Source organism: Xenopus laevis, chromosome 2L, assembly GCF_017654675.1.
Source record: "Xenopus laevis strain J_2021 chromosome 2L, Xenopus_laevis_v10.1, whole genome shotgun sequence".
NCBI classification, from domain to species: Eukaryota; Metazoa; Chordata; class Amphibia; order Anura; family Pipidae; genus Xenopus; species Xenopus laevis.
The window spans coordinates 222,337-235,455 of NC_054373.1; the positions used below are offsets into that span (position 1 = coordinate 222,337).

At 44.6% G+C, this 13,119-nt stretch overlaps 1 protein-coding gene across 1 annotated transcript; it reads left to right on the top strand.

The window, feature by feature from the left end:
- The first annotated feature begins 963 nt into the window (after positions 1-963).
- Positions 964-12,025, top strand: vps28.L (vacuolar protein sorting 28 homolog L homeolog). Its single transcript, XM_041581353.1, has 10 exons — positions 964-1,105; positions 3,963-4,017; positions 4,147-4,175; positions 4,320-4,357; positions 7,356-7,445; positions 7,726-7,831; positions 9,778-9,879; positions 10,302-10,355; positions 10,882-10,973; positions 11,430-12,025. Exons 2-10 carry the CDS (start codon positions 3,981-3,983, stop codon positions 11,545-11,547), a joined length of 666 nt encoding a protein of 221 aa, XP_041437287.1. The 5' UTR covers positions 964-1,105; positions 3,963-3,980; the 3' UTR covers positions 11,548-12,025.
- The last annotated feature ends 1,094 nt before the right edge of the window (positions 12,026-13,119 follow it).

A 13,119-nucleotide genomic window follows, 5' to 3' on the forward strand; every position in this document is an offset into this window, starting at 1 on the left:
GAGAGAGAGAGAGAGGAGAGAGAGAGAGAGACAGGGGGTAAGAGAGAGAGAGAGAGAGAGAGAGACAGGGGTAAGAGAGAGAGAGAGAGAGAGAGAGAGAGAGAGAGAGAGAGAGAGAGAGAGAGAGAGAGACAGGGGGTAAGAGAGAGAGAGAGAGAGAGAGAGAGAGAGACAGGGGGTAAGAGAGAGAGAAGAGAGAGAGAGACAGGGGGTAAGAGAGAGAGAGAGACAGGGGGTAGAGAGAGAGAGAGAGAGAGAGAGAGAGAGAGAGAGAGAGAGACAGGGGTAAAGAGAGAGAGAGAGAGAGAGAGAACGAGGGGTAAGAGAGAGAGAGAGAGAGAGAGACAGGGGGTAAGAGAGAGAGAGAGAGAGAGACAGGGGGTAAGAGAGAGAGAGAGAGAGAGAGAGAGAGAGAGAGACAGGGGGTAAGAGAGAGAGAATGGGGGGGTAAGAGAGAGAGAGAGACAGGAGGTAAGAGAGAGAGACAGAGGGTAAGAGAGAGAGAGAGAGAGAGAGAGACAGGGGGTAAGAGAGAGAGAGAGAGACAGGGGGTAAGAGAGAGAGAAGGGGGCTGAGAGAGACGAAGAGAGAGAGACAGGGGGAAGAGAGAGACAGTCTGTGGGTTGTATCAAAGCCTCCGGTGGCTCCAGTGGGAGGGACTAGACACTAGAGCTTTAGTTAGACCCCAGTCAATGAGCCGTTGGCCCAGGAGAGAGAGTGAGAGGTAAGTTGAGCTGAGGATCAGTCTCACACTCGGGTGTGTCGCTAGAGGAGTGGGACTCATATACTCACTGTGTCTCACACTAACTCGCTCCCACAGCTCTGGGTACAACACTGAAAAGCAGCGCTCCGAAAGCAGCGCGGGAAATTGTCCAACCAATCACGGACCTCGACGCCTCAGCCGTTCAACCTATCAGGTCATATTTCGGTGCTTGAGATTTGCGTAACTTATCCTGTCACATGATGATCCCGGGCGTCCAATCAGGTTCAGAGATGACGTCATTAGTTCACCAGGAAGTGACACTGAAGCAAAACAGAGAGACGGTACCGGCGTTGGCTCTGGAGTAGAACGGAACGGAGAAACCAGTCACAGAGCTAGAGACAGGTACAGACAGAGCCGGGAGACGTTTCGGGGGTTCGTTAAAGGGATACTGTCATGAGAAAAAACATTTAATAGTGCTGCTCCAGCAGAATTCTGCACTGAAATCCATTTCTCAAAAGAGCAAACAGATTTTTTTTATATTTGATTTTGAAATCTGACATGTGGCTAGACATTTTGTCAATTTCCCAGCTGCCCCCAATCATGTGACTTGTGCTCTGATAAACTTCAGTCACTCTTTACTGCTGTACTGCAAGTTGGAGTGATATCACCCCCTCCCTTTTCCCTCCCAGCAGCCTAACAACAGAACAATGGGAAGGTAACCAGATAGCAGCTCCCTAACACAAGATAACAGCTGCCTGGTAGATCTAAGAACAACCCTCAATAGTAAAATCCAGGTCCCACTGAGACACATTCAGTTACATTGAGAAGGAAAAACAACAGCCTGCCAGAAAGCATTTCTCTCCTAAAGTGCAGGCACAAGTCACATGACCAGGGGCAGCTGGGAAATTGACAAAATGTCTAGCTCCATGTCAGATTTCAAAATTAAATATAAAAAAATCAGTTTGCTCTTTTGAGAAATGGATTTCAGTGCAGAATTCTGCTGGAGCAGCACTATTAACTGATGGGTTTTGAAAAAACATGTTTTCTGATGACAGGATCCCTTTAAATACCATGTTTGTACATTGTCCGTTATTTTGCATCTGCCTGAGACACCGGGGCTGCTCCTTTGGCTCCTGAATGCGGGACTCACAGCTATAGGGGTGCCCCTGTCTCCCCTACTGGGAATCTGCAGCTGTGACTGGGGCCCCGCCTCTGCGGAACAGCAATAGCCTGAGGGGCGTGTTCATGTGTCAGCTGGTGCCTTTAAACAAACAGGGATTGGCCATATATTTATACCTCTCAACATTTTAGAACAAGAAAGAGGGACAAATTGGTTGAATATTTTGGCCACACCCCCCAAAGGCACACCCATTTTACAAAAACACAGACAGTGTATAGTAGCATTTTTATAGCAGACAAAGTGGCCCCATTATTTAATGAGAGTGTGTGGCAGAAGGATTACTGTCTCTCATTGGCACATTGTGGTGCCACCAATAACCCTACTCACTAAGTGCTCCCCTAATTACATTACAAAAATAGAAATGACACTTGGGGTTCATTTATCAAGACTGGCCAAACTTGCCCATGGACTGTAACCCATGGTAACCAATCAGAATGCTGCATTCATTGTTCTTCTTGCAGCTGGCTTTAAAAAGCAAATCACTGATTGGTTGCTATAGGTAACTGCCCATGGGCAAATTTACCAAGTGTTGATAAATGAGCCCCATTAACTCAGTTATGGTTAAACTTTAAATAGTGTTTATAAATATCATAACAGTTTAATTTTTTAGCTTTAACATAATGTGTTCAATGCAATGTCTCTTCAGAGTATTCTTTCAATCAGTCAATAATAAAAACATCAGCTGATTCGCTGGCAGTCTCAGCTACAGATTCCTTACACAGGTTACATCCACCTGTACACTTTGTTCTGTGGACACTTGTTTGCTTCTTGCTAAACTGAAGCTTAGATTGCTTAAGTGTTGCGCAGCAGCAGATGTTTCCTTGCTAGACCCAGGTTCCATAACAACAGCAGTGGGTTGTTCACTGCTAGAGGCAACTCAAGGTTCACTTACAGCACTAATGGATGGGTCCTTGCTGGATACAACTGAAGTGCCCCTACAGCAGCACAGGATGGTTCTCTGCTACATGTGGTTCTCCAAGAGCAGTCACTGCTTCACTGCTTCACTGCTAGGCCCTTTTTCAGCAGGATTCAGATTCAACCGAATCCTTCTGCCAGGCCGAACCAAATCCTAATTTGCATATGCAAATTAGGGATGGGGAGGGAAATCACGTGACTTTTCGGCACAAAACAAGGAAGTATATTTTTTTTCACATTCCCACCCCTAATTTGCATATGCGGAATGTGGGTTTGGCCGGATCCAAACTAGTGGATTCAGTGCATCACTAGTCAGTTATTATTTTCTGACAGTGCGAAATAACCTCTCACATGTAGAATTGCTATGAGGAATCAGACATATAAACTTTGCAGGTTTACAAAGGATTCTGTACTGAGGCTGGCCACTCACACGATCTTGGACAAGGGATCATTTGTTCCAGAATTCATTTATTCGCTCATTCGGAAATGCTGGAAGACTGCTGGTTTGATACTCCCTAAAGTCTTTGAAGAACCTGTCCATGTCCTGGGAGCTGACTGTGTTTGGGAATCTTGATATTAGCGTCTGCAGTTCCTCTATGGTAGAGGACAATCGTGTGTTGGGATTTAAGAAGGAGATCTATTCAAGAACCTGGTCCTCCAGAGGCATTGCCTTTTTCATGTAGTCAAGGGCCTTGCAAACAAAAATGTACAGCTTCCTTGACAAATGCAGCCATCTTCTTCTCTTCGCTAATCTTCAGAATGAGACCGGCGCTTCGGAAATTTCCATGACTTTCGGCACATTTGCAGTTGTCACGAAACAGAAGATTGCTCCAACTGTGCATGCGCTAATACGCCGCTCTCATTCCGAAGATTAGCGAAGAGAAGAAGATGGCTGCCATGAACTCCGCTGGACAGAATCTGCACCGAGGGGCAAGTAAAGAGTTGGCGGCATTTGCCCGGGGGGAGCAGCTAGGCCGGGAGTAGGAGGGAGGGGCCTATGTAGGGAAGGGAGTAGGGTTTTTTTTAATTTGCAGTTGAATTTGCCTTTAAAGTGTTTCCATAAGCAGCAGTGTGATTGCCCATAGTCACCCCCCCCCCCCCCCGGGTGCAGTTAGTACCTGCCATAAGCCTCATTGCAAGAGCCATTTCTTTATTTCCCTGCAGGTCCCTTGATCTCTCAGGATGTTCCATGGGATTCCAGCATCAGCCAACATTGGAGGTGAGTCTCCTGATATCAAGGCTCTATAACTGTGAGAACTTACTGCTGATTCCCTGGGAAATATTCTGCTCATCATTATTATATAGTCATTATTATCTCATCATTATTATATCTCTGCTTTCCTTTCAGCTCCTGGAAATAAACCAGAACTGTATGAGGTGAGACGGGCCAGTGGTCTGCATTAGATTAGTAGGGCAGGGGCATCTGTTGGGTGAAACACCCAGGGCTTGTGGGCAGCCAAGAGGGGCTACAAGCCATTTCGTTCCTTGCTGAACCTTCTATGTTTTTTTTTCTCTTTCAAGGAAGTGAAGTTGTACAAGAATGCACGGGAACGAGAGAAGTAAGTACTGAATCATCATTACTGATACTAATGGGCATTCATTGGCACTGCCCATAAATACCCTAAACCCCACTATAAATAAAACCTCAATTTTACATCCCCTGGTTTTAGATTTTCCTGCATTTTACACTGTTTTCTATGGGCTCCACCAATCTATAATCTATTATTTACTCACATGGCCTTTATACACCTGAACATAGCGCCACCTAGTGTTACTACCAGTAAATACACATTACATGTTCATACAGATCTTATAATATTGTAATAATATGTCATATTGGTTTAAGAGAGCCACCTACTTGGCCATCTAGTGTCCATAAAACATTCTTGTCACATCCTACAAAAGATAAAACACACTTAAAGACTGAGTGAAATAAAATTGGAATTAAAATCCTTACTATTTAAACAGAAAATGATTCAAATCATATATATGATGGGGACAGGGCTCCTAATTTATGTAACCATAATGTTTCCCTCCAGAATAATTCTTTGTCCCTGTTTCTCCACCTCTCCATTTTGGTATCAGATCCAAAACTTAAAATCTCCATTGCTTGTAGACCATACTCATTAAAATGCTTCTATCATTGGGCTGCATGTAGGTAGCTAGTTACTGACTTGTGCTCAATCATTGTGTCTCTTACACAACGTTTATTCTTTTCCACATACATATTGCCACATCTCATTCCATATAATGACAGATGTACAAGTGTAGTAACCCCTAATCACAAAGGGGGGGGGGGGTGCTTCCATTCTCCTTTCAGAACGTTGCCACAATGGCTGCAGTGGGAAGTGATTTTGGGTCCTAGGTAACTAATCAATTTACTCCCTCCTAAGCATTGTTACTATTCTCATCAAGAAAAACAATACTTACATTAGATTTACAGCACAGTGTGATAATGTAAGTGTAATGTTATTTCTCCAAGTTTTATAAGGTTCAAATATTGCCCTGTCCAAATAGTAAAAACATTGTCAGTAATGATAGCAACACTTAAAATAACTTAGAAAGTGTGTGTGTGTGTATATATATATATATATATATAATAATATACCCCCTACTGTAAATGATAAGGATATTAGAAGTCACTGAGGGGTTGTTCTGTGATCATATAAAGGCACAAGGCTGCAGGCTGAGTTATACAGGGAACTCTGAGTATCACTCATGTATTATAAGGGATAATGTACCCCCTACTGTAAATGATAAGGATATTAGAAGTCACTGAGGGGTTGTTCTGTGATCATATAAAGGCACAAGGCTGCAGGCTGAGTTATACAGGGAACTCTGAGTATCACTCATGTATTATAAGGGATAATGTACCCCTCCTGTAAATGATAAGGATATTAGAAGTCACTGAGGGGTTGTTCTGTGACCATATAAAGGCACAAGGCTGCAGGCTGAGTTATACAGGGAACTCTGAGTATCACTCATGTATTATAAGGGATAATGTACCCCCTACTGTAAATGATAAGGATATTAGAAGTCACTGAGGGGTTGTTCTGTGACCATATAAAGGCACAAGGCTGCAGGCTGAGTTATACAGGGAACTCTGAGTATCACTCATGTTTTATAAGGATAATGTACCCCCTACTGTAAATTATAAGGATATTAGCAGTCACTGAGGGGTTGTTCTGTGACCATATAAAGACACAAGGCTGCAGGCTGAGTTATACAGGGAACTCTGAGTATCACTCATGTATTATAAGGGATAATGTACCCCCTACTGTAAATGATAAGGATATTAGAAGTCACTGAGGGGTTGTTCTGTGATCATATAAAGGCACAAGGCTGCAGGCTGAGTTATACAGGGAACTCTGAGTATCACTCATGTATTATAAGGGATAATGTACCCCCTCCTGTAAATGATAAGGATATTAGAAGTCACTGAGGGGTTGTTCTGTGACCATATAAAGGCACAAGGCTGCAGGCTGAGTTATACAGGGAACTCTGAGTATCACTCATGTATTATAAGGGATAATGTACCCCCTACTGTAAATGATAAGGATATTAGAAGTCACTGAGGGGTTGTTCTGTGACCATATAAAGGCACAAGGCTGCAGGCTGAGTTATACAGGGAACTCTGAGTATCACTCATGTATTATAAGGGATAATGTACCCCCTACTGTAAATGATAAGGATATTAGAAGTCACTGAGGGGTTGTTCTGTGACCATATAAAGGCACAAGGCTGCAGGCTGAGTTATACAGGGAACTCTGAGTATCACTCATGTTTTATAAGGATAATGTACCCCCTACTGTAAATGATAAGGATATTAGCAGTCACTGAGGGGTTGTTCTGTGACCATATAAAGACACAAGGCTGCAGGCTGAGTTATACAGGGAACTCTGAGTATCACTCATGTATTATAAGGGATAATGTACCCCCTACTGTAAATGATAAGGATATTAGAAGTCACTGAGGGGTTGTTCTGTGACCATATAAAGGCACAAGGCTACAGGCTGAGTTATACAGGGAACTCTGAGTATCACTCATGTATTATAAGGGATAATGTACCCCCTACTGTAAATGATAAGGATATTAGAAGTCACTGAGGGGTTGTTCTGTGACCATATAAAGGCACAAGGCTACAGGCTGAGTTATACAGGGAACTCTGAGTATCACTCATGTATTATAAGGGATAATGTACCCCCTACTGTAAATGATAAGGATATTAGAAGTCACTGAGGGGTTGTTCTGTGACCATATAAAGACACAAGGCTGCAGGCTGAGTTATACAGGGAACTCTGAGTATCACTCATATATTATAAGGGATAATGTACCCCCTACTGTAAATGATAAGGATATTAGAAGTCACTGAGGGGTTGTTCTGTGACCATATAAAGGCACAAGGCTGCAGGTTTTTCTTTTATTTTTACCTCCAGATCCCCATGCTACCCTATCAGTGCACACTATGACATTGCTACAGAAGCAGAAGTGACTTTTCCCCCTGTATCCCACATATTATTATGCTGCGTGTGCATTGAGCTGTTTTCTAATACGTAGGTATGATAACATGGCAGAACTGTTTGCAGTTGTGAAGACCCTGCAGGCCCTAGAGAAGGCGTACATCAAGGACTGTGTCTCCCCCAGCGAGTGAGTATGAAGGAGAGGATTGGGGTACCAGGAACATTGTGTTTCTCTAAAACCCCTCCTGTATATTTCTCTTTTACTCCCACCCCTTCTCTTCCCTCTCTTCTCCTGATATACCCCATATCTACTCTCTCTCATATGCCTCTCACTCTCATTGCCCCTCTCGTTCTCTGTTGCCCTTCCTTTAACCACTTCTCTCCATGGTTCCATGATGGATTCAGTCATTGAGAGCTGATGGGTGTCTGTAGAAACACATGTGTATTTAACCCTTGTTCTGCCCCAGATACACAGCAGCCTGCTCTCGCCTTCTGGTCCAGTACAAAGCTGCCTTCAAACAGGTGCAGGGGGCTGAGGTTGGATCCATTGATGATTTCTGCCGGAAATACCGGGTGAGCCCTATAAGCTGCTTTATAAGCCTCTGTGCCAATCATATGCTCATTGCAGTGGGCCACCTTATTCTTAGGCCAATTGCTCATGTCAGTCCATGTGTGCATGTACCTTTAAACATTCAAACTTTGAACACCATATACAGTCGGGCTGTTCCTGCTGAATTGTGCTTAGAACAGAGGAATACCTATGCTGCCATACTTTAATGGGATCTCTGTACAGACTATGAGCAAACTTACGGGCTGTTCCTGCTTAATTGTGCTTAGTACAGGGAATACCTATGTTGCCATAATTTTATGGGATCTCTCTGTACAGACTATGAGCAAACTTAGGGACTGTTCCTGCTGAATTGTGCTTAGTACAGGGGATACCTATGCTGCCATAGTTTTATGGGATCTCTGTACAGACTATGAGCAAATTTAGGGGGCTGTTCCTGCTGAATTGTGCTTAGTACAGGGAATACCTATGTACCATAGTTTTATGGGATCTCTCTGTACAGACTATGAGCAAACTTAGGGGCTGTTCCTGCTGAATTGTGCTTAGTACAGGGAATACCTATGCTGCCATAGTTTTATGGGATCTCTCTGTATAGACTATGAGCAAACTTAGGGACTGTTCCTGCTGAATTGTGCTTAGTACAGGGAATACCTATGCTGCCATAGTTTTATGGGATCTCTCTGTACAGACTATGAGCAAACTTAGGGACTGTTCCTGCTGAATTGTGCTTAGTACAGGGAATACCTATGCTGCCATAGTTTTATGGGATCTCTGTACAGACTATGAGCAAATTTAGGGGGCTGTTCCTGCTGAATTGTGCTTAGTACAGGGAATACCTATGCTGCCATAGTTTTATGGGATCTCTGTACAGACTATGAGCAAATTTAGGGGGCTGTTCCTGCTGAATTGTGCTTAGTACAGGGAATACCGAAGCTGCCATAGTTTTATGGGATCTCTCTGTACAGACTATGAGCAAACTAAGGGACTGTTCCTGCTGAATTGTGCTTAGTACAGGGGAATACCTATGCTGCCATAGTTTTATGGGATCTCTCTGTACAGACTATGTGCAAATTTAGGGGGCTGTTCCTGCTGAATTGTGCTTAGTACAGGGAATACCTATGTGCCATAATTTTATGGGATCTCTCTGTACAGACTATGAGCAAACTTAGGGGCTGTTCCTGCTGAATTGTGCTTAGTACAGGGAATACCTATACTGCCATAGTTTTATGGGATCTCTCTGTACAGACTATGAGCAAACTTAGGGGCTGTTCCTGCTGAATTGTGCTTAGTACAGGGGAATACCTATGTGCCATAGTTTTATGGGATCTCTCTGTACAGACTATGAGCAAACTTAGGGGCTGTTCCTGCTGAATTGTGCTTAGTACAGGGGAATACCTATGCTGCCATAGTTTTATGGGATCTCTCTGTACAGACTATGAGCAAACTTAGGGGACTGTTCCTGCTGAATTGTGCTTAGTACAGGGAATACCTATGTGCCATAGTTTTATGGGATCTCTCTGTACAGACTATGAGCAAACTTAGGGACTGTTCCTGCTGAATTGTGCTTAGTACAGGGAATACCTATGTTGCCATAATTTTATGGGGTCTGTGCGCTTAGGTTAGTAGAACTGTAGCAGAACTGAGAGTCCGATATAAGGCTGCAGGACCATGATTCTTGTTGGGGGATTATAACACAATAGGAAGCTTGAGGCCAGATACAGGGAGTGGCAGTTTAGGAAGAGTAAATCCTGGAAGTTTATGGAGGGGTTGGGGCATATAAAACATAAGGCAAATGATTATGTGCTCATTAAAATAATCTGAAGGAAAAATAAAAGTTCTAGTGAAAGGCTGATATGCTGTGAAATGTTCTCTACTCCCTGCAACTCCCCGCACTGCCTGCTTGTACCTGTGAGAAGGATACATTCCCATTCCTGTGTTTAATTCTCTGTAGCTTGACTGCCCTCTGGCCATGGAAAGGATTAAGGAGGATCGACCAATCACCATAAAAGATGATAAAGGGAATCTGAACCGCTGCATCGCTGACATTGTGTCTGTAAGTGGCTCTGGCTGTACTGGGGTATAAATAGGCATGGGGGGGGGGGTTGGGAAAGTGGGGGGCAGTTACGTAATGAGCAGAGGGATAGGGGCACAGAGACACTGGGGAAGTCCTAATCTTCGGGTACCAGAGACCAACTGAGGGGAAAGACAAAGTTTATTTTAAACAATTTCCATGTATTCTGAGGCCACAACAAAGAAATCACGGCGTTGGACTGGTACATGGGAACGATATGAAGGAGTTGGGAGTACAAGGGATCATGGGAGAGCATAGAGAAATCAAAACAATCCCAAAGATCTGCTCTTCCAGCCAATCAGAGGGCTCTGCCTTAAGGCCAGGGTAGTTGAGACCAAGACTTGAGAACAGAATCCATCAGGGGGCAGCATAGACCACTCTAACTGTTCCCTTTCTCTATCCAGCTCTTCATCACTGTCATGGACAAACTGCGCCTGGAGATCAGAGCCATGGACGAGGTACTGCCCCTGCCCACATGTGTGGCCTGAGGTGCCCTGCTTAGTGGGCTGCTACTGAGGGTGCCAGTGTGGATCCGGGTATTAAGGGGAGAGTGCCACTGTGGATCCGGGTATTAAGGGAGGGTGCCAGTGTAGATCCGGGTATTAAGGGGAGGGTGCCACTGTGGATCCGGGTATTAAGGGGAGGGTGCCACTGTGGATCCGGGTATTAAGGGGAGGGTGCCAGTGTAGACCCGGGTATTAAGGGGAGGGTGACACTGTGGATCCGGGTATTAAGGGGAGGGTGCCAGTGTGGATCCAGGTATTAAGGGGAGGGTGCCAGTGTGGATCCGGGTATTAAGGGGAGGGTGCCAGTGTAGATCCGGGTAGGAAGGGGAGTGTGCCAGGCTAAATGGGAGGGTACCAGAGTCCTCATGGGTGCAGAGAGGGTTCCAGTGTGGGTCTTGGTAGGAAGGAGGCCATTGAGTTCTTGTATGTTTGTGGCCCCTGAGAGTCGGAGCTCTCTTTATATACAATCTTTCTTCAGATCCAGCCGGATTTGCGGGAGCTAATGGAGACCATGAATAGGATGAGCCACCTCCCACCGGATTTTGAGGGACGGGAGAAAGTGAGTCAGTGGTAAGTACCAGTCCCACTCTTTTCTGCAGCTCCCTGTCCTAGATTCCCTGATCTTACTATTTCCACATGGCTCCACCCAATTTCCAGTCCCAGTGTTGTTCCCAGTACTCCTTTAATTGTGCTTAGTATAGGGGAGGAACTCTGTAACTAGGCTAGTTATATGGTATCTCTCTTAGGGGGCTGTTCCTGCTGAATTGTGCTTTGTACAGGGGAGTATCAATACTAGGGTAACTTTAGGGGGCTATCTCTGCTGTGTGCATGTCAGTCTGTCCCCCAAACAACAAGCCACACCCTCTGGCCTGTACCTTAAAGGGGAAGATATCAACACTGCCATAGGGGAAGGGCCAAGAAACATTGGGCTCAGAGTGGCTGATAATGGCTGAGAGTCAGTTCCTGGAGCTTGAGGGAAAGAAAGCAGAGATAAGTGACAGCACCCCTCTGTCTCCCCATGTTCAGGTTACAGAAGCTCAGCAGTATGTCGGCCTCTGATGAACTGGATGATTCTCAAGTGCGGCAAATGCTCTTCGATTTAGAATCTGCCTACAATGCCTTCAATCGCTTCCTCCATTCCTAATTCTCGAACTCTTCTTCTCGTCTTGCTGCCCATCCAATGGCTCCTAGAGTCTCTCATAGTGACTTATACAACCAGCCTTCCAACTTGACTGATAGTGACATCACTCACTCAGCCTCCTAACTTGACTTATAGTGACATCACTCATCCCATCAGCCTCCCAACTCATCACCCTTGTTCACACCGACTAGTCTGGCATTTTACTTCACATAAGATTCTGTATTCTGTTGTATTAGACTGGTGTCGATGAGATCAGCCCTCCCTTCATTTGATATACTGTAGATTCAGATGAAATGGAAATGTTATCATGTCTGTTGCTTGTCCTTTATGGGGGCAATAATCTGCTTTAATTTAGTTCTAGGCCATTTCATTGGTTTACCCAGGCAATTGGTACCAAACTTGAAAGGGATTCCATATCTCTGTATCTCCTACACTAACTGTGCCATTGTTTCTCCAACCTCATTAAAGTTATTTATTACAATCAATGTGTAGGCTCCATGTTATGCACAGTGTAATGGGGGGGGGGGGTACATACAGAGACAGGAGACACAACTGGAGCCCACAGACCATAGGAGGAAAGGTACTACCTGCAACTCCAACCCAAAAACCTGACTCAAGAGGCTGCTTCTTAACATTAGCTCAAGATTAGAGTTGTCTCCTGTCTGTCCCATGCACCCCTCGTTTCCCCGTTTGTTTCTTTATACGAAGGAATTGTCCCCCTGCACCTTTAGTTGCACCCGTGTCTGATGTCCTGCGGCCCAGTTATATGAGTCTTGTCCCCCATAGAATGGGACTGTCCTAATACCAGACTCTGGTCTTTGTGTTTAAAAGAACATTCAATATTCAGTTGGGACAAGTAGTTGTGTTTCTTCCTTGTATGTAAATAAAGAACGTTTGTTGGGTGCTGTGCGCTGGATTTATTTAACCCACCCCTGGACAAATAAAGAATATGAATGACATGGGGCAGATTTACTTGATCCAGACCGGTGTTTGAGATTCTGACAGTTCCACCAAAGTATGATGTGAATGCCGGACTGGATGTAACATCATCAGAAGTTGGTCCTACTCACTGGCACCGGGTAACCCATGGGTGCAGCACTTGATGCCACCGCCTCCTACAGAGAACATTGTGTGGATACATCTAATTACCCCTAATAATATTACCCCTAGCGTTAATGATCTATTGTAAAACTGGATCTACGGAGCCAAATTCCAGGGGAGGAGAGACGTCCGGAAGGACCAGGAGACCTCAGAACCCTTTTATCATCAGGACCATGTGGTAATGGAGTAGCAGTAGGTCAGGCACCTTGGGCCAAAAGAAGGACAGTTCAAATTATTTTATATGAATTCAACTTGAGGTTCTGAGTGTTTCTCCCCAATAATAACATAATTTGACCTGCTGCCCCCACTGCCTAATTCAACCCCCAGATGTGTCATCCTGTGTTCCTACCCACAACCTACCAAATTTCTACAACCTACTAAATACCCACAGTACATAGTGGTGGTGCAGTGTATTTGCAGTACTTACTGTGGATCCATCAGTATATCCCGTCCCATAGAACAGGCACCAGTCAA

What these genes read in the sequence shown, in the direction of transcription:
- vps28.L (XM_041581353.1), top strand. Translation starts at nt 3,981, where the DNA reads ATGTTCCATGGGATTCCAGCATCAGCCAACATTGGAG. An exon ending in GACTGTGTCTCCCCCAGCGA is followed by an intron (nt 7,446 to 7,725) that starts GTGAGTATGAAG and finishes GTTCTGCCCCAG; the next exon opens with ATACACAGCAGCCTGCTCTC. An exon ending in CGGGAGAAAGTGAGTCAGTG is followed by an intron (nt 10,974 to 11,429) that starts GTAAGTACCAGT and finishes CCCCATGTTCAG; the next exon opens with GTTACAGAAGCTCAGCAGTA.